This window comes from Lepidochelys kempii, chromosome 17 (assembly GCF_965140265.1).
Source record: "Lepidochelys kempii isolate rLepKem1 chromosome 17, rLepKem1.hap2, whole genome shotgun sequence".
NCBI classification, from domain to species: domain Eukaryota; kingdom Metazoa; phylum Chordata; order Testudines; family Cheloniidae; genus Lepidochelys; species Lepidochelys kempii.
The window spans coordinates 2748461-2772922 of NC_133272.1; the positions used below are offsets into that span (position 1 = coordinate 2748461).

General features: G+C 41.6%; 1 protein-coding gene across 2 annotated transcripts in view; it reads right to left on the bottom strand.

The window, feature by feature from the left end:
- BLMH (bleomycin hydrolase) overlaps window positions 1–24462 on the bottom strand; it is a 35469-nt gene that overhangs the window by 9605 nt on the left and 1402 nt on the right. For both annotated transcript variants that reach the window (XM_073315988.1, XM_073315987.1), the window contains exons 3-11: window positions 22058–22167; window positions 21208–21349; window positions 15069–15157; window positions 13931–14023; window positions 10028–10183; window positions 9314–9472; window positions 9141–9208; window positions 8476–8593; window positions 4393–4462 (exon numbers count right to left, since the gene is read on the bottom strand). In XM_073315988.1, the coding sequence (XP_073172089.1) occupies window positions 4393–4462; window positions 8476–8593; window positions 9141–9208; window positions 9314–9472; window positions 10028–10183; window positions 13931–14023; window positions 15069–15157; window positions 21208–21349; window positions 22058–22167 (1005 nt within the window). The remainder of the gene's footprint in view (window positions 1–4392; window positions 4463–8475; window positions 8594–9140; window positions 9209–9313; window positions 9473–10027; window positions 10184–13930; window positions 14024–15068; window positions 15158–21207; window positions 21350–22057; window positions 22168–24462) is intronic.

Below are 24462 nucleotides of genomic sequence, written 5' to 3' on the forward strand. Positions count from 1 at the left end.
TCCCAAGTGCATCTGTACTAATGGATGGACCCACAAGGCTAGTTAACATTGTAAAGTTGAGTGTTTCAGTCTAGTTTCAGTCAACTGTCTGTTAAGATTATTGGATTTTTGTTGGAAAACTTGAGTAGATGTACTTTGAATTTAAATAGCTGTGTCAGGACAGAAACTGCTGCATATGAAGCAGAAGCAAAACATAGGCACCTGCCAGGAATATTTGAAAGGTTAGTGAATTTTTCACGTAACCAGAAAAATTACATCAATAGCTTAAATTAAAAGGCCACATGGTATTCTCTGAAATTAACCTCAAAGTGTCTGTTTTTGACTCTACAAAAATAAAAATCGAAGAGAACTTGTTCTAAATATACTCCATTATGGGGTGAAACCCCCAGGCACTGTGGGAATTTTCAGCCATGCCAAGGTTTGAGAGCGTGACTAGGCATTAATCCCCCATCACAAAACCAGAATGCCTTTGATATATAGTTATCTGTCTGTCAACTCCCTGTCCAGGGAATGTTACAGCTCAAGACTGGGGAACCTGTTGGTCAGATTTTTAGTATAGCTTTATATGGACACAGAGTTGGAATAAAAAAAGGTTTTGCAGATTAAGGTAGATGTTGAAATACAGGTAGGTTTTGCAGATGGTAGAGTTGAAATACCTTGCACAATATCTGCTCATAGCAGTGACCGGAACCAGACATAGTGTCAGTCCCTCATTTCCAGAATAAATTTCACCAGACAAAAGTTGCAAAAGAAAGAAACAGCATCTGTAATGAGTGCTGTAGATTTACCACATGAAAGCTAAATGTAGCTTCCATGTCTCTGTAGAAGCATTATTTGCATAATATTAGCTACAGCTTCGTGAGATCTGACAGATGAGCCAACTCTGGTAAAGAGAGCTAGATAAGCAGCATGATGCTATAATCAGAAAGTCTCACTGTAAAGTGTGCCAATTAAGTTAGATTGCATTCTTTTCCTTCCCATTTAAAAAAGGATAAAGGATTTTTGAGATAAGCATGTGCTAAGAGATTTCTTGGAAGTGACCACTGCCTAATTTGGTCCTGCACAGCTGTTCCTAACTTGTCTATTGCTCTCCTTAAAAGATTTCCTTTGCATAGCCAGAATACCAGAGATTATTTCAGAACAAAAATGTTAGCTTCTTTTCAGATGGGAGAATTATGTATTTTGCAGCAAAAGATAAACTACACAGAACAGCAAAGAGCCCCTCTTCCTCCCAAACACAAACTTGTCAGAGACAGTAATGCTATACTTTTATTTTTAAATGGGGAAGACATTTCAGACTGGATGGGCATTTGACAAACTAATCCAGACCAGGCCCATGGAGAAGGATTTGAGAACAAACCTCTTAACGTGGATCGTCTTTGGCTATCGAACCTTATGACTTCGGGATAGCATGCTGGGTTTTTGTTGAAGTCGGGTTCCTTAGGAATATAGGGGAGCAGGCACTGGTTTGTTGCTATAAAGCTATTCATGTATTCTGGGCTGTATGCACTCATTCGCCATCGTAGGTTGCACTTAAATGTTAGCCAGGGAACGTTTATGTTTGTTTGGGGGAGAAGGTATGGAGCACTTTGGGGTGGAATGGGGGGGGAAGAGACCATGGGCTTATAAGAATGGAAGATTTCGTTAACTGATCCAGAATTTGTATACCTTTGTTTCAGTTAGTTATGAAACTATTTTTAAAATAAGGTTCTCTTATGGCTGGGCATATGGCAACAAATCAGTGTTGCCCTCACAATGCATGTACAACCCTCTGGTAACTGGTGTTTGCAGCCCAGCGTTCCCAAGCAATCCTAAACCACCACCACAGTGTGGCATATGGAATTGGAAAGAGGAAGCGACAGAATTAGGAGAAGGGGAAGACTTCATAAGATAATATTTTCATTTCACAACTCTAATGCTTGTGGTCCATGCTCTACTGTGTTAGCGAAGGTGGCAACAAGGGAAGGTTTGCATGGCAGTTAGCACAGACTACCAAGGGAAGTGGTGAATTCTCTCTCGAGGTTTTCAAATCAAGACTGGATGCCTTTCTGTAAGATACGTTTCAAAAAATACAATTACATGGTTGCCTGGGTGAAATTTAAAGGCCTGTGCTATACAGGTAGTCAGGCTAGATGATCTATGGTCCCTTCTGGCCACAAGCTATGAATGTATAAGTAGGTTATTAAAGCAATTTAGTGAATTTAAAAAGAAATCTTCAAGACTTCTTTTAGCATCCTTTTCACAAACTTTTTAAAGACTCCAACTACCTATCATAACCTTAAATGAGAACTAGGATTTACTTAGACATGAGCGGGACAAGCAACTTTTTAAATACGTCTAGTCTCTCGTGTGTATTGTATTGGTGGTCATGCTTCATCCCTGTCAACTAGAAGAAATGACCTGATAGGCAAACGTGCATATTTCCTGAAATTCCTCTTGGCAAGACAGATGTTTGAGAGGTCCTGCCCTCTCCACAGCATATCAGTACACTCAGCCATAGTTTGGCATCACTACAAAGGAAAAACAAAACTGTCTACAGGAAACCACCAATAAGCCACTCAGCTCTGCAGGGCACCAGACTGAGTTTTACTGCTGCCTCAAATTCATCGCAGTCATTCCAAGATTTATATAATCCAACAACAATTAGAAGTCAATCAAGCTAGAGGGGAAGGAGCCAGTGATCTGCAGATTAAGAGAAATATTACGAGCACTTAAAATTTGTTTACACAAAATTTGTGCCACTGAGTTTGGTGGTAGAAGTCAGCCAACATCCATTCATTATATTTTCATGTGGAGATTAAAAGATTTGCACTATCAAATTGCTAAAATAGTTACAAGACAAGGCCAAGACATCCCTCTAATAATGCAGACTGCGCACTTGTATTAATAGTCATATCTGGGGTCCCAAAATGCCTTATGAACATTAATTAAATGAGGCCACGCAGCATGCAAAATCTATGGTCTACTGATGGGAAAACTGAAATACAGAAGTTAAGTGACCAGCCCAATCACGCAGGAAACCTGCAGCAGAGTCAGGAATAGAACCTAGGTCTCCAGAACTCCTGGATTTGGCATAACCCCAAGACTACCCTCCTGAAAAAGTTCAATAGAGTTATGCACAGCACAGTCCATGTTATCTAATTCCATCTCAGAGGCTCTGGGCAGCAGCCTCTTTTGAAGACAGGTCACAAACAATGGAAAGAGCACAACTGGAATCTTCATGGTCTCCATGTTCACTGTTTCTGGTGGTTGCTTATAATGGAGTCATTTGTTCCACTGATACAGCAAAGCCAAGGTTGCACCACAGCATGAATTGAGGTTGGTACTTTAATACATAATTCAGAATTTCGATTCACTTCACTAGGAAGTGAACTGGAATACCTCCAAATTCACTATAAGCTGGTTCCATTATATAGTTACATCTTACTTTCCCCCAATGAGGATTTTAAAATAAAAAATTCCTGATTCTTACTTCAGGGAGATGGCTGAGGAAGCCCACAATGCTCAGCCTAGCTACTCCATTTCTTTCTCCTGCTTGCTGAGTGAACATATTGTATGTCTCCCCTTGTCTGTTCATCTTTGATAATTACACTGCCCCTTACACCGCTTCTGTTGCCAAATTGCAGATACTGGCAGTAACTGCAGAAGGAGGAGTTCCTTAATCTACCTTAAGCATCACCTTAGCCTGTGACCTAGAGGACAATGAACTCAGTCAGCCTCCATGTATCAATCTGAAAAGATTTTTTCAGTGAGCCAGGATTTTACAGTGAGCTTGTAATTGGGGTCCATCCTGTGTAATCACCCCATTCTGAAACATCCAAAGCATATTTTTTGCCCTACTTCAACTGATTCTCCAAACAAGTAGATTTGGAACAGCAGCCACCTAATTGCTCCTACTGGAAATACAGACCTTCATGGCCATCTTCACGAGGCAGCATTTAGCCAAACAGGTCAGTGTTGGCCAAACAGGTAGCACGTGATGCTACTAGGCAGGGATCCAAGTTCAGAATTATGCTTCTAGGCCAGTGGGTTTCAACATTCTCATTTGCAGTCCCCTACAAAAATTCAAATGAAGGCGCAGACCCTTTTGGAAATCTTAGGCAGTCTACAGACATCCCCAGGGTCCACAGACCACAGTTTGAAAGCTATTGTTCTAAGCTCCTAGACCATTGGAAACTGAGGTAGAGGACATTATTCTGCAACTTATCCGGTGGGACATGAGTTTTGAAGAAAACATGACTACACTAAGATTACTACTTCTCTTCCTACAAGTAGGATGGTGTAGGATCTCACTTGGTGCACACTTACTGCACAAGGCCCTTTTCCCTTCCAGCTCATTTCCATATATGGAGTTTGACAATGTATTCATGTGACTGCTATGATTTGTGTTACCTTTAATACCACGGTCTTCACCCCAGGAGTTCTCCACCTTCCATTTCTCAAACGATCCTTCTTGCCCATCCTGAAGGAAGGAAAGTAAAACATACATTCAGTGGAGAAATTCCTCAAAGTTTGACAGTCTACTTCTAAAATCATTGCCAACAGAACCACCAACCTGACAGATATCTTTGATGCTCATGCTAAGTAAACTGGTAGGCAAACTCTCAGAACAAAGGGATTTTAGAAGCAGAAGCACTGACTGTTGTAAGAAACGGTCTCCTTTTAAAGTAATCTGATTAGTTGAGGTAATTATTCCATTTTTCTATTACAAAACACAGCTACATTGTGTTTTACAAGACTGAGTAAGTCGCAGTCCCTTTTAAAAACTTCTAGTACTTTGCACAGTTGCATTATAAGCATTCTTTATCTGTTATTATTGGACTTAAGGTCCAGAACCTATGTTACTTGTTTGACAGTTTCTCCAAGAACGTTTCTATTTGCAGGACTGTCACAGTGAAGTGTCTTAAGTTTATAAAATTTTCCCCCACCCTCTTGAGTTAGACTCAAGTAATTCTAACAGATGAGAGTATTTGGAACTATTTCTAGAAACTTTGGTAAGATTTTAGAGAGCTGTTTCTCCCTTCCTGTGATCATCCTTGCTAATACGATTTGAAAGATGTTTACAGTTTCTTGGATAACCTGCACCTTGCATATCCACCTATAGAGTATCTAGTCTACTCAAGTCCTTTCCGAGTTAGAATCAATGCACGCAAGTCCCCAAACTAACGTGTCACATTAAAAGGTACTCAAGCTCCCTGGAGGCAGCATTCCATCCTATTGGAAGGTGTGTAATGTTCTTAGCTAATGAGGAACAGATGTGCCCAAAGAGTCACTTTTTAGAATCAGCAATAAACAAATGGGTAGTTTAATCTAATCAAGGCAGAAGAAAATGCCTTGGGCAATTTGTCTGTATTTTTCAGTGAATTAGCTCAAGCCATTTTATGTCTTAGATAAAACACAAGATGTGTAACTTGTGTAACATTAACACTTGTGCCTTCCCATAAGCCCTATGACACTTCCCCTATTGACGGGGAATTCCTGTTATGGGAAGGGGAGGAAGTTATTTTGGTGAAGTACTTTTCCTGTTCACATTCACAGCCTGGAAGGTCTCTTTCCATATACTGTTCTTGACTGCCAAGTCAGGGCAGAGCTACTGTAACTCACCTGGATACTATAGGGGCTGCTCACTGGGCTTTTTCTACCCTGATAGCCACACTTAACCTTTCAATGGAGGCTTCCCCATCACACACACCACATGACTCAGCTTCAGTCTCCCTCGAGACACTCTTCCAGATGGGTGCTTATTAGCTATTTCACCACACTTTTTTTTAGCCTCCTCAAAGTAGACTTTCACAGCCTTCATGGGGAACCATTGCCTGGTTGATATTAAAAAATGGAAGCCAGTTAAGACCCCCAAGAAAGGCTGTATACCACCACACAATCTCAAATGTGAGTTACTATGAGGCCTAGCTGAACTGTTTCAGCTAGTCTGAATCCACACTGGCTTTCAGAATGTTTAATGATCAGTTAAAGCTTATTCAGTTCAAACTGAACCAGTTTAGTGCCAATGTGGACTCAAACTAGCTGAAACATTTCTGCTAGACCTCGTAATGCCCCACAGTGCAGTGGTGAAATCTCCCTGGTTCAGCTCAGAAGCAGTGCATTCTGGAACTAGCGTATAGTTAACTGGGAGTCATTGCAACTGAAACAGTTAGGGCATGGCTTGAGAGAAGGGGAAAACACGAAACATTCATTAAGGCAAGTGCGGAACCCTGAACTGTTTGTGCTTAAACTGGTTCAAGGACAAAGAGCAGTTCTCTAGTGTAGTCAAGATTGCATTCCATTCCAAGCTTCGTTAGCACTCTAGCACATATTCCACATTCTGGAAAAAAGTCTAGTCTGTTTTCACATCATCAAGCAGCACACAGAAGCACTGAGAAGATAACCCCCATGTGCTTACTAAATAAGATCCTTAATCCATAGGCTTCCCCATAGCAGCTCCCATGAAGAACTATGAATTCATTTCTTTCCCTTTCTTTTGGTATTCTGCCCTCTTCTGTGATTTTCATGATAATGCAGAGTTAACTCTGGTCTTTGGAAAAAATCTGCCCCTTACCTCCCTTTTGTACCCACATCTGTATTACTGTAGTTACTACACTGAAGTTTTATATTTTTGGGATGAGGTTGGGAAAATACTTTAAACGAAGACAAGGGTCCTTAAAATGAGATACTCAAGAGATGTATCAAAAGCACTAAGTTGAGTCCACTCAAGCACTTTGACAAGTAAATTGAACAAAAGGTTATGGTTTTGGAATGGTTTAGAAATACTGGCATGGATTAAATGTGCCTCTTCTGCAAATAAAATTACATTGTAACATTGAGGAAAATCCCATTGCAATCAAAACTGTTTTAAAAAACAGGTAAAAAACCACCAATGCTTTGATGGATTCACAACTACCTTTGAAAGCTCCTTTAGATTAAAGTCAAGGTTTACATAAGACAACACGTTCAAACAAAAACACAACCTAGCTATTTTAGTAAGAAAAAGGCCTTCAAATTCTGGACATCCTCTAGAGTTAAAGCACCACCACTTCAAGACATCCATTTCTCACATTCAAGACCCAAAGTATATATAGTCTATATATGGGAATGTGTTTTCTGCTTAGCAGATCTTCCTTACATTTGTCAAAATTCTGGACAAATTTTAGGTGACAGTATAACAGAGCCCATGCATTGATTCGAATAGCCAGATTTGGTATGCAAAAGTTAAACTCTGATACACAAACCCTCAGAGGGTCAAAAATATGAGCTGCAAATCAAGGAAGCAGAATGTGAGGAAGGAATTTCTACTTATACAAAGCTTTTGCTGTTCCAAAAAAAAGTTGTGTGAAAAGAAACCAGATTGCAGCGTGAGTCACTTTACATTCCTTTATAAGGTTACTATACAGATATAAACCTGTAATCAGTGTGAAGTTTGTGTAAGAATTTCAAACAACTAAAAATGTATAAATCATTTTAAAGCTCTAAATTTCAGAAGTCAATAGAATATCCTTTAATCCTAATATTCACACAAGATTAGTTCTGTAACCGGACACCTGAAAAGCATGTGTGTAAATTGTAGAAGACCAGTATGTAGAATACTATTGAATTTTGAAAAGTAGTTCTGAGAAAAACTGATGACTCAACAATCCCATGTCACACCCTTGCACAAAGTCCTGAGTCTCTGGGAAAGTTTTCATTAATATGTAAGCACTTACTTCTCAGACCAAGATTACTTGGTCTGGAAGAGATTACTTTTACAAAGGAATCTTAAAAACTTGGACTGTGTTCTGATGTAGGAGGAAATCTCAATTTTTCCAGAACACAAATAAAAGCTGAAAATTATGACCACTTTCAGGTATCCAAAGACATTGAGGTTCACATGTGTCTCCCAGAGGGCATTTCTCTGGTTTATTAGCATGCAGTACAGCTGTTGGCAGCGTAAAAGTGCTAAGAGCTGTACTGCTGTCTTGGGGTTTCAATTCTTCTCTCTCTCATTAGTGGGTGTGTCACAGAAGTTGTGTGCTTCTGATTGAGGGATTGTTAGTTATTTACTTGAACACACTGCGGGAGGCAAAGTAGTACAAAGCTTGGCGATAGACCTAGTTTAGATTTAGCAGTGTGCTGTGGAGAGGGATGTGCTATCACCTTTGATTCCCTGGTCAGTAGGAGAAACCAGAATTCACATACCATTTAAAGCCAGCCACTGTATGTTTTAAATTCCTGGAAAACACAAGCCAAGTTTCTTTGCCCTTCTCAGAATTTCTGGGCACAAAAAATAAGCCACTGCCTTGTTGTCCAGGATTGTCCACTTGTTTGGAGAAACTAAAAATAGTAATTTACCAACATGTGACACAGGCAAATAAGACATCATAGGTATGATGCGCAGGTGTGATGTCCTGCGCATATGCTGCCCTTTAGCAGAGCATATAAAACTGCAGGAGAGTTCAAATACATCTGTGCAAACAGCACAAGTGCTTGTGGAGGAAATCTTACCTTCTCTGTGAAGGCAGTGAGGACCATGGCATGGGTCATCATTGATTCTCCAAAGGTTAATCGTTCTGCTTTGTTCATGTTCTTGACGGAGACACCGAACACCAGCTCATGATCAAACCTACAAGTAAGCCATACAAAGGAGGTAAACACAGAAGGAGGGATCAGTAAAATTTAATGTCCAGTGATTTATTGCACAGGGCTCTGACATACATGTAGCTCCTTTTCAAATCTCAAGTTAGAATAAATACTAAGCGGGCCCGTTTTGGAATGCCGTTCACCAAGTACTAGGGAATTCAAGTAACTACACAAGCTCAAGGGATGGGCTGTGGGTGCTACAAACCCTTCCTTTTTGCCTTGCAAGAGGCACAGCTGGGATATACTGCATCTAAGTTCCTCTCTCTTCAGCTAAGAATATTTTACATTAAAATTTCACAAGTGAATTAGCTACTGAGTACATTTTCAGAGTATCAGCATTTCAATTTACAGCCAAAAAAGGGGATTTAACAGAAATAGAGGTCCAAATGCACACTTGTCTCACTCATTTTGGGTAAAAAAATTGGAAACATTTTTTGGACAACATTTGTCACCGTAGCATTTTCAATTTGTAGCTGGATTGCCATGAAGAGAGCCCAGAAAACAATTGTGTTTTAATTTCCTGCACTTACACATTCAGGTCCATGATGCCCAGCTTGCTATAGAAGTATTTTCCAACATCGCAGCCGAACCACACAGCCTAAAAATAGGAGAAAGTAGTCATGCCTAGGCCACATCCCAAGATGGACTCTTATACCACAGAAGAGGGGGGAAAAAGTGCCACTGATTGGAAGACTACACAAACCTCGCCATCTTTAATGGAAACTGCAGCTATCTTCTTCAACAGATCAACAGGCTGGTTGTTGTAGAGTGTTTTTCTTCCTCCCACCACGTTGCCCAGGTATGCTACCGTGTATAGCTTGTTGTACTGGTTCTGGGGTCGAGGATCATTCACTAGACAAATCTGCCATGAATAAGATGTCACTAGTTAAATTACAAATCAATTGAAGCCTCAAAGAAAGAAGTAACTCTTGGTATATCAAATTAGTTCTGCTCTAGCTAGCTGACCATCCCATGCAAGTGAGGACAGCTTCAGCTGGAACAGAGGTTTACTGAATGCAACAGAAAACATGCTCTAAGCTGGTCTACATATCCTTAAGTGCTGCAAAGGAACATCATTCTATTCTAATTAATATTTTATCATCAAGGCCCCCCTGGCTAAGCCACTCGAGATCTTACAGCAGCATGAAAACATGATTCAAGTACAGTTAATCCATAAAAAACTCATCCAAATTCACACAAAACCAAATGAGAGGCGCAGTGCAAATACAAAAAGGGACGTCTATGTAGTAAGGAAGAAGGGGAAATAAATTCAAGGCTAACTGACTCAATAGATCGCTTGCTATGGGGAATGTGTGAGGCTGTGTAAAAAACCCTACTTCAGCAACAGCACATTGTACTATACGTTTAGCATTAAAAGGGGCTCCAGATACAGCAGGCATTGGTTGTATTCTCCAACCTTGTCTTCCATGTTGAAGAGGGGTTTGATGTGTTCCTGGTAGAACTGCAGTGGTGTCACAGGGCCAATCTTGTGGTAGTTCTTCTCCTTATCTCGGAATTCCCAGGAGAAGGTCTCAGGAGGGTTCCCCAAACAGCTGCTCACTATTCTGAATACCTGCACAGGAAAGCCGATATGGCATGAACATTCATCCAAGCGTTCTGTCAATTAAGCACCAAAACTCTGCAGCTGGGCCAGCGATAGAACTGCCATTAGTCAATTGATATCTTCACATGGGGACCAACTACAGAATCAGCTCCTTAATGTTTATATTTAAGACATCAGAATAACCCTATGCTGGTCAGTTTCCCCCATCCGGTACTAAGAACCCATGTTCTGCAACACCACCGAACATCAAATTAAAGTCCACAAAATCCTGCGCTTCCTCACCATGCTAGAAACACCACAGGTTCCTGCTCAAGCTTTTTGTGATTTTTCTCAGGCACTAATATATTCAATTCCCAGCTGTATGACTATAGTAGCAGTGAAATAAAAACATATATGGCTCAGCTGAAACACTGCCCAATCCTTAACCCTAGCAACTGCATCAAAGTGCAGTGAAACCTTCCCCTAGATAGAAGCTGTGTTTAGACTGTGCAATGGAACCAAAAGTGGTTACAGTTGAAGACCACAATAAGGACAGTTTGAGACAGAAAAAGTTGCCAGGCCAGCTGCCACCTTTCAGAAGGTGGCATATACAAATACTACCCTCCCTCCAGGTAGCACATACAAATATTGTTTGGGAAAGGGCTCTAACAACGTATGTTGTGTCTTATGGACGCCATAATCTGTTCTCCTAGCGTACATGCACAGAAACGTTTTCATTCTGACGGTACACACCTCCATTAATCACTTTTCCTTCTGCGAGATGATTTGGATTTCTGCTCTTTGGAAATCCCAGCATAATCTTCTGGTCTGTTTTAATATATTTAATAATACCTATATTTAGGGTTAAGTATAATTTTACTGAAGGGCTCTGTTGATTTTGTGACATCCTTGGTTGAAATACATAGTCCTTGATAGCTGACATGCATTTATTAATTTCTGTTAGATTAAGGATCTTTGGCTAGATTTCAGGTGGACTGTATCCCTTTAAATGAACTTCTCTTTAAGAGGCCAGGCTAGTGGTGGTCCTCTATTATCCGACTATAGAAGTGCTCAACTTTTTTCCTGCCCTGAAGAACTTATAATCTAATAAGGATAACAGAAGAAATCAGTTCTTAAGTGGAAACAAGGGCATGGGCTCAAGTTTTTATTGGAGAAATTCCCACTTGTTTAGTTTTTATAGAACATGTTTCCAATAAAGGTTTTAAAGAACAAATTTAAATCCCTGGCCTCCTACAAAATGATTGATTCTCACACAGATTAAGTTTGCACAAAGATAACTATTGCCAGTGGACATCCCCATTTACCTCAGATGGGCGCGTTTCTACATCAAATTACAGAAATAAAAACAGCTCAATGGAGAATGCCTAAGGAAACCAACAGGCAAATTGGTTCCAACCAAAGGAAGGAAAAGTGATGGAGACGAAAGTCTCGAGTCAAGAGCAACCTTGCCTGAAATGGTCTCCTTGGCTTGTTTACCACCACACTTGCCATAGGCCACCCCTCAGTATCTCCAAAGCTTCCTCTTTCAATACCCAGGGGACACTTGTTTCAACTAAGCAGAGCTTTCTATCACTCTGGTGACAGCTAACACCAGGGTAATGTAAGGACACAGTGGCTTTTTGTTTTAAACGAAAACAGGCAGGGAGAAGGGCCACTGCTGATAAGGTAGAGTCCACAAAAAGAACACACTGAAGCCAGAAAAATTCAAATAAAATCTAGTGACCTGAACTTGTGACCTCCCACATGCTGCTTTGATAAGGGGAATGTATCTACTGGAACACAAGAGATTCAGTATTCACCCGAAGACTATGCAACTGCTCAGCTTCAGATAAAGGATTGGTGCCCATAATAAGGAAATTGAGTCATAGAAATTTGCAAATGAACTCAGTGGAGATGAATGGTGAATAAATCTGGTTTGCCAGGCACAAAACTTGAACTCTAATGTACAGAGAAATGCTTCTGAACAAGTGAAGCAAGACAGTATAGTCCACCTTTAAAACTGCTAAATGCTTCTGCAGGTTTAGAGTTGACAGCTGGCAATGCTAATTACAACATTTCCCAAGAGGAAATCCACTTAAATGGTAGTCAACCAGTAGTGTTGCAACAGGAAGAACAGGGGCTAACTCAGAGGAAGAAACAGCTTTTTTTAAAAAAGCACACGCAACAACTCTCCAGATTCTGACAGAAATTAGTGCGCCATTAATGAGCTTTGCTTCCAGTTTCTAATGCTGGAAACTAGGAGACTCTAAACAAAGCAAATGAAAAATGTAAATCTGCAATGAACTCTAGGTCTCTGCCTTTTCTGAATTAACCAAGCCATCCCAGGAGGCTTCAAGTTAACACTGCAATTAAGCCCTCCAGTGGATGTCTGCATGCAAAGCCTAAAGATGGGAATCATGTTAATAATATTAAACTACAAAAAGGTAATTTGCAATGTACTGAAGGGTAGAATCAGTAAGGTAAGAGGTCATTTGGCCCCTAGCAGGGCATGTTTGATGGAATATAAAGGGTTTTGTTTTAACATACAAATGTGTTAAGAACACAGTACCAGTTTTGCTATCACCACATTTCTTATTCTAACTTTAGAACTGGGGATAGTGAAGCTGTGGATTTGTGCATGAATTGCAGCAATTACTACCAGAGAGGGATTTAGGAGCTATCATTTACACAAGGCACAGAAAAGAATAATTTAACAGGAAGCTTTTGAGAAGTTTGCTGAAGGGAGGGGAAGGAAAAGGAGATTTACATCTGTAAATCTTCTCCAAAAGAGCTGGTACAAGATGACCCAGTGGGCCTGTACCATCAGACACTTCTGACAGAGGTATATCCATAAACTTCTGTAAGTAGAGAATACAGAAATGTATCTTTTTTTAGAAATACACATGGCCATATACACCAATCTTAACATACTATGGGCAATAAGTTTGCTGCTTCTAATCCATTACTGTTGGCTATTTGAAAAAAAACAAACTTAGAGAACCAAATAAGATGAAAATAGGGTATGGCATCTCTTGCATTTAAGCCAACCATACAGCAGCGCAAAGTGCTAACCTTTAAACTGTGGAGGGGTGAGAACCGGACAATGCACCCTACTTTAAAGCTAATTTGCACGTGTGAGACGCTGTAAATTCATACAGAGAGGTACTTGGATAGTTGGCCTTTAAGAAAAAGCAACTCGATTTCTTAATTGGGAAAGTGATTGCAATGCTGCATATTTAGCACAAAGTTTTTTCCACATGCTAACACCTGAGAAGCTGAACTTTCGTTCTTCTTTTCTGCTCTCATGGGGAATTTCTGCAACACCACGTGTGCTGCACAACTAAGTTTACAGTGGGTATACAGAACATAGTTTCCAGTTCTTCTAGCCCTTGCTAGTTAGACCAGGCTGTACATATTATTTTGGTCTCTTGAGAACAAAAATGCTGGGGTTTAGAGTCTGTTAACTACACCTGGAAGAGGAAATCTTCAGCTGGTGTAAAGTGTCCTAGCTCCACAACTCACCCAAGTGTTTAAATGCAATGGTAACCCAAAAATGTAAAGAACAGTTTATGCAAGAAAACATTACTAAAAAATAAAAATCACTTAGTAACACTTCAGACAGTACATGGCCATCTGGGGTCACCCTGATTTTTGTACAATAGAAGGGATTTGTTTTGTACTTTGCAGATAGTTCTAGAATAAAAGTAAGCCAGAATTACTTCATCTGTAGCAGCTTGCTTCTGCTATGGAAAGAATCAGGTTATATATGTATATTACCTCCTCTATCATAGTGTCCTTTGCAGCAGTGAGTTCTTCCTTAGTTGACTTACTTGCCACCATGTTTCTTAGCCGCACACAGTACTCCCTCATCTGTTTAAAAAGAAAAGGCCATTTTATCACTAATAGGACCACAAAAAGTATAGATTTGCAAAGCCTGTACATGTTAGAAAGTCAAGATTTGCTTTATGGATCTCTATTAAGCATCCATCACAAAAGGTTTGTTTACAGAAAAAAATCCCTATTGATACTACTATTAAGAGTTGGTTCTTTATATTAAATTTTAGAACAATCTAAAACCAACCTTTCAGGCTGGTTGGTTTGCCAGGATTCAAGCTGAAGACTGGAACATGGCAGCCCCAAGCAACACCATTAAACCTCTGGTTTAATTTCACCATGCCTATTTTATTTACCAACTCATCTCTATAGATTTCTGGGGATTGTTGTCCCTTGATCACATGCTCGTAAATTGCCAAACAAAGCTTTCACTGGAAAGCTTTAATTGCCATTTCATTTTTTGCCACAGTGGATTCAGATCCATGTCTGATTGCCTAAACCTGCTTTCTTCCTTGGTCAGTCACTTCAGTATTTCACATGGCACTGGATGCTTTTCCTATGCAAGCTGGTTTTGGTTCTATCCTAAGCTCTGTATTTTTAAAATCCATACTTGTAAATCTTAGCCACTATACTTGGCATCATGAGAGCCTTGATCTCTTGGTGGATGGCACAGTGGAAAACTAGCTCTCCCTGGATACACGAAGTTTACAGAAAAATCTTCTGCCAGCCACATAGATAGAATTTTTCCTTTGGGAGTTAGAGAAATAATGACCATTGTAAAAAGTGCCACAGAGGACATTTTCAAGCTGCTGTTTGAAATCAAGAGTTTAAAACCCTGCTAGTAGCAGCTATTCATGCACCTACTTCCTCTTTCTTTCCCAGCATTTTAGGGCCATTCCCCCTTTGCCTTTTAACCCTTACAAATGCAGTGTTTGCATAGAAGCAAGGAAGTACCCACACTGGCTTTTAATGCTTTGATCAATAAAGAAAATTTAAGGAAACTAGTCAGGAACATCTGGAGCTTATGGTTTCTTCCCATCGGTCTAACCACTGAGTTTTAGCACAATTTCAAATCCTTTACCTTATGATTCAAAATCTCATTCATCTTTCTGGAGGCCTCTGTGGTGTAAGATTCAGGGAAATTCTTCTTGGGGATAACACCATGTTTTTCTAGAAAGAAAAAGTTGACAAATATTATCAATTGATAATCTTGTATGCAGTGTAATTGTAGCTGTGTCAGTCCCAGGATATTAGAGAGACAAAGTACATGAAATATCTTATTGGACCAGCTTCTGTCGGTGAGAGAGAAGCTTCCAAGCCATACAGAGCTCTTCTTCAGGTCTGGGAAAGATACTCCCAGCATCACAGCTAAATGGATGTTCCACCTTGTATTTAGCTGTGACACTCAGCATCTTTCCCAGACCTGAAGAAGAGCTTTGTGGGCTCAGAAGCTTGTCTCTCTCACCTACTGAAGCTGGTCCAATAAAAGATATTCGCTCACCCACCTTGTCTCTGATTGACAATCTTTCTATACGGTCAGTGTTGACTCTGCTCATATCCATGGGAAGCCTTAACTCACCTGATTTCTATGAAGATTGTCTGTCGCAGAGGTTTCTTATAAAAGAAAGAAGAAGCCAAAGGTTATGTTTTTTGTCTGAGTCTTCCTCTGTCTTTGTTAAGTATAAATTCAGCTGGGTTCCCCATAAAGATAGAGTCCTTCAGTGATCAGACATGACAATATGCCATTTGTAAACTTATTCTCCTCAACTAATTAATGTTATTTAAGAAGCTCTTTCACCAGAAATTTGACTCTTCTTAGATTAAGCTACCAACCCAGTTCACTAAAAATATATCATGTGCTATACCACGTATTTGGTCTTAAGGTGAAATGAAGAACTTCCAAACCTTCCCTTCTCCAGGGCAACAGAAAAAGTGCTTTATCCTCAAAGCTATGAGATGTAGCTTTGTAGTTGCTAATAGAGTAGTAGCAGTTAGGTTAATTAATATTTACATTGTGGTAGCACTCAGAAGCTCCACAGTTCTAGGTGCTGGAACAAAGGTACATAGTCCCTGGACATGCAGCATACAGTCTAAGGAACAGTCTCCTTTCTGCAGTAAGTCTTTGCAAGACAATTAGACAAGAAAGGGCAGGTAAAGGCAGTTACAACATTCCAGAAAACAAAATCCTTTTGTGCAGTTTGTGCTGATTTTAAGCACTCATTACCCTACAAACTTATTACACCAGTGCATAATCCACATGAAGTCAAGCAACCTCTGAATCCACCTATGTGAATTCAACTATATCTTGATAAATTTTTCGCTTAAAGAACAGCCCTACCCTGAGCAGCAGCCTTGTAAAGTTGGCACAGTGGAGTTCCACAGTCATTTTGTCTCATTCCATATCCCATTTGCTCAGCTTGCAAGAACATTTTTCCTGCTAGCCCTACAAACATCCTGGGCTCTGACAGCCAATATGGGTTCTTACCTTGTGCACCAGTAACATTATGCACAGGTATAAGTGAAGGCAATTCCATTTCTCTGGATTATTACCACTCACGGAGTTACACATTTTCATAATCAGGAGACCATCAAGGTGCATGGGTGTGGCTGAGGGCCCCATTTGGCCTGGTCCTACCACAGGCAGTGCACAATAAGGAGAGAACCCAGAGTTCAGGGTGAGTTTATAGGGACAACTGTTAGACATTTTTACCAGTGAATGTTGAGCAAATCTGTTATGGGCGTGGGGGCTGTTAGCCCAGCATTCTGCAATGGGACTCCATGGCTTTGGAACTCACTTCTTCCTTTGAGCATAACAGCAAAACTGGGGAGTTTAACATTTGTTGCCCCATTTATGTTGTTTCTTAACAATTGGGATGCAAGAGTACTTTACAGAGTCTCTTTGACAACAAGTATCTTGTTGAGGGTGCCTAGAACCTGGGATGAGTTCCCTTTTGGGTAGTGGAGTAGAAGTTTAAGTAAATTGGAGATAGAAAACAGTGAGGATATGAATACCCACATGTGATTTCTGTTTTAATCCACATACAAGAACTCATCCCCCCCTTGACTCTCCACTAAATGTTGGTACGATGCTTGCAGGAAGACTGTCATAAGTTTCTGGGTATGCTTCAAGTATTAAGAGTTGAACTACTAGATTAGTGAATAATTAAGTGCATAAATTTGCTCCCACCTGTGGTTTCTACAGCCAGTGTTTATATTCTAAAGTTAAAACTGGTTTAGTCGGATTCCACTCCCTGATTTTAGGTAGTCAAAGCCATAAGAAGGGAGGTAATGACAGAGGTTAGCCCAATGCTTTTAAGTAGATCACATTTGTGGTTTGTTGCAGTCAGGTTTAAGGGGGACAAATTGCCACCTCAACTATGGCAAAACTAAAGGAAAGCAAGTTAATCTTTGACTCAAGACATGGTTCTTAGTGCTTATAATACTAGGTTTTTTTTAATTTGGGGTATACATTTAAGTTGAGCCTCTATTATGGGGTCTTTAAAAAATTTCCATGCAGCTTGCAGGGATTTCACTCTAGGTGCTGTACCCTTTAATTTCTGTTTAACCTCCTCACTTGTGTAGTTCCCCCTTTCTGAAATTAAATGCTAGAGCATCGGGCTGCTGGGGTGTTTTCCCCACCACAGGGATGTTAATTTGAATTATATTATGGTCACTATTTCAGAGGGATCCAGCTATAGTCACCTCTTGGAACAGATCCTGTGCCCCACTTAGGACTAAATCAAGAATTTGCCTCTCCTCTTGTGGGTTCCAGGACTAGCTGCTCTGAGAAGCAGTCATTAAGGTGTCAAGAAACTATTTCTGCATCCCGTCCTGAGGTGACATGTACCCAGTCAGTCAATATGGGGATAGTTGAAATCCCCCATGGAGTTTATTTTTAGAGCCTCTCTAATCTCCCTGAGCATTTCAGAGTCACTAGCACCATCCTGGACAGGTGGTTGGTAATATATCCCTACTGCTATAAAATTATTATTAGAGCATGGAATTACTATCCATAGAGATTCTGTGGTACAGTTTGGTGTAGTACACTTAAATTTTTACGTCATTTGATTCTATGCTTTCACATATAGTGCCACTCCATCAGTACAATCTGTTAAATCCTTCAGATTGATTTCGTACTCTGGTATTACTGTGTCCCATTGATTATCCTCATTCCTCCAAGTTTCTGTGATGCTTATTATATCCATATCCTCATTTTACATGAGGCAGTCTAGTTCACCCATCTTATTATTTAGACTTCTAGCATTTGAATACAAGCACTTTAAAAAGTTGTCACTTTTTAGCTGTCTGCCATTACATGATGTAATTCAATGGGACTTTCATTTGACTGTTTTTCCATCAGATTCTACCTGTATTTTATAATCTTCCATCCTTTCCTAGGACAGAGAATCTCCATTAATAGACCCTCCCTGAAGCGACGTCTCTGTCCGAACCACTTGCTCCTCTGCACCTGTTGGCTTTTCCTCAGCCCTTAGTTTAAAAACTGCTCTACAACCTTTTTAATGGTAAGTGCCAGCAATCTGGTTCCATTTTGGTTTAGGTGGAGCCTGTAGAGGCTCCCTCTTTCCCAAAAGTTTCCCCAGTTCCTAATAAATCTAAACCCCTCCTCCCTACACTATTGTCTCATCCATTCATTGAGACCCTGCAGTTTTGCCTGTGTAACTGGCCCTGCACATGGAACTGGAAGCATTTCAGAGAATACTACAATGGAGGTCCTGGACTTCATATCTTCATAAATGATCTGGAGGATGGTGTGGATTGCACTCTCAGCAAATTTGCGGATGATACTGAACTGCGGATGATACTAAAGTGGTAGATACGCTGGAGGGCAGGGATAGGATACAGAGGGACCTAGACAAATTGGAGAATTGGGCCAAAAGAAATCTGATGAGGTTCAGTAAGGATAAGTGCAGGGTCCTGCACTTAGGACGGAAGAACCCAATGCACAGCTACAGACTAGGGACCGAATGGCTAGGCAGCAGTTCTGCGGAAAAGGACCTAGGGGTGACAGTGGACCAGAAGCTGGATATGAGTCAGCAGTGTGCCCTTGTTGCCAAGAAGGCCAACGGCATTTTGGGATGTATAAGTAGGGGCATAGCGAGCAGATCGAGGGATGTGATCGTCCCCCTCTATTCGACATTGGTGAGGCCTCATCTGGAGTACTGTGTCCAGTTTTGGGCCCCACACTACAAGAAGGATGTGGATAAATTGGAGAGAGTCCAGCGAAGGGCAACAAAAATGATTAGGGGTCTGGAACACATGACTTATGAGGAGAGGCTGAGGGAACTGGGATTGTTTAGTCTGCAGAAGAGAAGAATGAGGGGGGATTTAATAGATGCTTTCAACTACCTGAGAGGTGGTTCCAGAGAGGATGGTTCTAGACTATTCTCAGTGGTAGAAGAGGACAGGACAAGGAGTAATGGTCTCAAGTTGCAGTGGAGGAGGTTTAGGTTGGATATTAGGAAAAACTTTTTCACTAGGAGGGTGGTGAAACACTGGAATGCGTTACCTAGGGAGGTGGTGGAATCTCCTTCCTTAGAAGTTTTTAAGGTCAGGCTTGACAAAGCCCTGGCTGGGATGATTTAATTGGGGATTGGTCCTGCTTTGAGCAGGGGGTTGGACTAGATGACCTCCTGAGGTCCCTTCCAACCCTGATATTCTATGATTCAATCTCTTACCTAACAGCCTAAATTTGGCCTCCAGGACCCCTCTCTAATCTTTCCCTGTGTCATTGGTACCTACATGTACCATGACCACAAGCTCCTCCCCAGCACTACACATAAGTCTATCTAGATGCCTCAAGAGATCTGCAACCTTCACACCAGGCAGGCAAGTCACCATGAGGTTCTCCTGGTCATCGCAAACCCAGCAATATAGGTGTCCAATGATTGAATCATATATTACTCTATTACCTGTCTCTTCCTAATAACTGGCGTTCACTCCCCCGGAGAGGTATCCTCAATGCAAGAGGATACCATGACATCTGGAATGAGGGTCCCAACTATGGCATTGTTTCCCTCTGCTCCAGTTGGATGTTCTCCTTCCCTGAGACTTTCATCCTCCTCAACAGCACAGAGGCTGCCAGACATGGGGTTGGACCATTCTATTGTGTCCTGGAAAGTCTCATCTGTGTACCTCTCTGCCTCTTTGCTCCTCCAGTTCAGCCACCCTGGTCTCCAAAACCTGTACATGGTCTCTGAGGGCCAGGAGCTCCTTGCACCGAATGCACACATATGCCACCTGCCCATAGGGCAGGGAATCATACATACTGCATCAGTGCAATAAACTGGATAGCCCCCACTCTGTTGCTGGACTTCTGCCTGCATTCTCTTTTTACTCCTGCAGCTCATTCCTTTGATGTTTTAATTTTATCAGGGGGTAGTTTTGGCTTTAAGTTTAAAGAATGTTCGGTGTATCTAGCCCCCAGCTCATGCTTCCCCTGCCACTAGCTGTTCCTGTTTGCTAGCTCCTCTGGTCACTTAGGAGGAGTTGCATTAATTCCAAACTAGGTTTTGAAAAGGAGAGGGAGGAAGGCTGCAGCAAGGAGAAACCAACACAACACAGGAAAGTTCTGTTAATCTTTCAGTTTGAGGTCTTATTTGTTACTCTGATTAGTACCTCTAACCTAAATTGACAGGTTTCAGAGTAACAGCCGTGTTAGTCTGTATTCGCAAAAAGAAAAGGAGTACTTGTGGCACCTTAGAGACTAACCAATTTATTTGAGCATGAGCTTTCGTGAGCTACAGCTCACTTCTGGAAGTGAGCTGTAGCTCACGAAAGCTCATGCTCAAATAAATTGGTTAGTCTCTAAGGTGCCACAAGTACTCCTTTTCTTTTAACCTAAATTGGTTTAGCATTGGCAGCCTTTATGCAAGTTGTTTCAGTCCATCAAGCAAGAGAACCACTTAGTGTTACGTAATGACATCACTTATGTCAAGTGAGTTGTGTGGGAATTCTGTCACTATCTTAAATGGATTATTTGTCCTTTACTATCACTAGATTGCTGTGATTAGTGGAACTACAAATAAATACTACTCATTAAAGTAGTCTAGTGTGCAGCACTGTACAATCTATGATGCCTGTAGGACGTTGGGCTAGCAGTATAAAAATAATACACGGCTGTAAACATTAGTTACTTCACTCCTGATCTTTCAGGAAAGAGTAGAGTTTCAGGAAGCCCTTTCAGTCACCATTTGTCTTACCAACAATATTAACCAGCATATCCCACTGTCCTCCATCATTGGTGGGGTTGGAAAGCAGGAACTGCATCAGCCTGTCTTCTACAGGCTTGTTTTTCTGAGCCAGTTCCACAAAGGCATTTAAAAAATAGTAGCAGCGTTCAATCTGGAACAGGACAGATAGGGTAACTTAATCTTTGCTTCTAACATGCCATCTGTTACTTCATTCCTGGGTGTATGCACTTCTTTGCAAATCTCACGGGAGGCGGGGGGGAAGGAAGGGGACGGATGACACCTCCCCCGTCGACTCCACTTCAGCCTCTCGCCATGGTGAAGTACAGGAGTCCACGGCAGAGTGATCAGGGATAGTTTTATCGTGTCTACACTAGACACAATAAATCGATCCCCGATAGATCGACAACTACCTGCCGATCTGGCGGCTAGTGTAGTTGTACCCTTAGTTATTAGGGCTAGCTGCTCTTAAACAGCCACTGTTGGAAGCAAACAAGTGAATTAGCTTCCAGCAGTGTGTCACAGGGACAAGAATAAGGCAGCTTTAGTGGAAAACAGCATTGTTCCCATCAAGCTTCCTACACAGATCCTTCAGCGGACTTCAACATCTTGAAACAAAAAATGCTACTCTTCCAAACAAATTTAAAACCCCCCACCATTTTCTCCTCAATCAAGGAACACTTGCTCCCCACCCACATCTAAAAATTGTGCTTGGAAAGGACTTCTGAAGACTGCTTTCAGTGTTTCTCCTTGGCACCTTAGGAAAAGTCTGAATGTCTGGATAGAGGGAAATCAGACTGCCAGTGTTGTTTGCATGAGTAAAACGTCCCCCAAGAAGAGTCTATGGCCAGCACTACTGTACCTTATCCCAGTAGAATAGATATGCTTGGCTAAACTCAAACTCTTCAATGTTAAACTTCTTCATGACAGGAAGACGCATCACATTCAGACATGAGAAGATCCAGCATCTCCCTGAAAGAGAGCAAAGGAACAAGAATTAAACTGTCCAGCTTTACAAAGATTTGCACAGGCTATATATAAACACAAGGTTTATATGGGGCTTTTCAGACTCACTCGTTTACAGTATTAAACAAAAAAAATTCTCACACACAGATCAAGTGGTCAAATGAGCAAAGAGATCTTGGCATCCCAGATCCTGATTTCTACCCCAGCTCTGCTGGTGACTCCCATCTGATCTGTGAAAAACCTTATTGAGTTTAAGTATCTTTGGTGACCTTTATATTAAATTAATGGTTTCTGTATTATTGTGGGACTGGATGATCAAAGGACTATACTGAACAATTTGGCAGACAAGAATGGACTTTAGACAAAGTGTTGAGTGGTTTGCCTGGGGAATCTCTAGGAGGAGATGAATGCAAATTTTCACTTCCAGTTATCCAACAAACCTAGCCTTTTGAAGTTACGCCTGGAGAGAGACCCACTGGGTGCTGATTATCAGAGCCCTTATTGGAGGGTGGGTGCTCTCTGCCCAAGAGAGATGACAGTTAAGGAGCCAGGAGCGGGTGCCAGCAATGGACCATGGAGGAGGAATACAGGTGAAGTTGCCCTGAACTGTGACAGTCACTTTATTTCTCTTTATCTCAGTTTCCATAGCTATAAAATATACAATATGTATCTATTCATAGGGAAAGTTGAAAGGATTTTTTAAGGAGCTTTGAAGATGAAAAGTAATAAATAAGGGCCAAGAATTATTAAAAGCCAAGCTGAAAAGGGCTATTTCAAACTGCTCTTGAATGTCATCACAGATCTGAGATGTCCAATATCAAAAGACAGTGGTGAAAACCTCTCATACAGATTAATCTAGAACAGAGGTGGGCAAACTACAGCCCGCACCTGATGCTTCAGACATTTTTATCCCGGCCCTCGCTTGACCCGCTCCAGCCGGGGAGTGGGATCAGGAGCTTGCCCGGCTCCACACGTGCCGTGACACCGCATGGCTCCTGGAAGTGGTGGCATGTCCTCCTTCCGGCTCCTTGACATAGGGGCAGCCAAGGGACTCCACATGCTGCCCCCACCTCAAGTGCCACCTCCGCAGCTCCCATTGGCCGCAGTTCCCGGCCAATGGGAGCTGCGGAGGTGGCACCTGTATCTTTGCACAGAGATACAGTGGTCAGTACACAGAGCCGCCTGGCCGTGCCTCTGTATAGGAGGCAGAGTGGGGGCATGCCGCTGCTTCCAGGAGCTGCTTAAGGTAAGCGCTGCACAGAGCCTGCACCCTTCAGCCCCTCCCATGCCCCAACTCCCTGCTCCAGCCCTTATCCCCCTCCCACCCTCTGAACCCCTGGATCCCAGCCTGGAGCACCCTCCTGCACCCCAAACCCCTCATCCCCAGCCCCATCCCAGAGCCTGCACCCCCAGCTGGAGCCCACGCAACACCCCCGCCCCCACACACCCCAACCTCAGCCCAGAGCCCACTCCTTCACCTTGAACTCCTCATTTCTGACCCCACCCCAGAGCCCGCACCCCCAGTTGGAGCCCTCACCCCAATCCCCAATTTCGTGAGCATTCATGGCCTGCAATACAATTTCCATACCCAGATGTGGCCCTCAGGCCAAAAAGTTTGCCCACCCTGATCTAGAACCTCTGCGTGGGAGGAAGCTACTGGTTCTGAAGAACTTTTCTTTGTCTGCCAAATCCATTGTAGGTTGAGTGACAACTTAGTAATTGCTTTTAACATTTGAAGGTAGAAAAAGATCAGTCTGATTATCAATCTACGGTCTTAAACCAAGAGACTTTAAAACTGTCACAGGTCCAGTGACTGAGCAAGGCTCTTTTGGCACCAGTCCAAGACCGCATCCAATTTCAGATCTCAGACCAATCTTATTTCCAAATTAGGGAAGAGTGCCATTTCTCTGAGTTCTCTGTTTGAGTAATTTCAACCTCAAAGGGCTTTGTCTATCGGTCACTATTCCCACAAGGCTAAGGAGTAGAGGTGATACAGTTTGAACTCAAACAGTAAGAGCTCTTCCAGGTGATGTTTCATAAATGAGAAGGCAGTTTAAAACATAGTACCAGGCATCCATTGTAAATGTAACCTGGTTCATAGACTTATGCTGCCATAATTAATAAGTTTCAGAGTAACAGCCGTGTTAGTCTATATCCACAAAAAGGAAAGGAGTACTTGTGGCACCTTAGAGACTAACCAATTTATTTGAGCATGAGCTTTCGTGAGCTACAGCTCACTTCATCGGATGCATACCGTGGAAACTGCAGCAGACTTTATATACTTCATGATCTCTGTGTGTA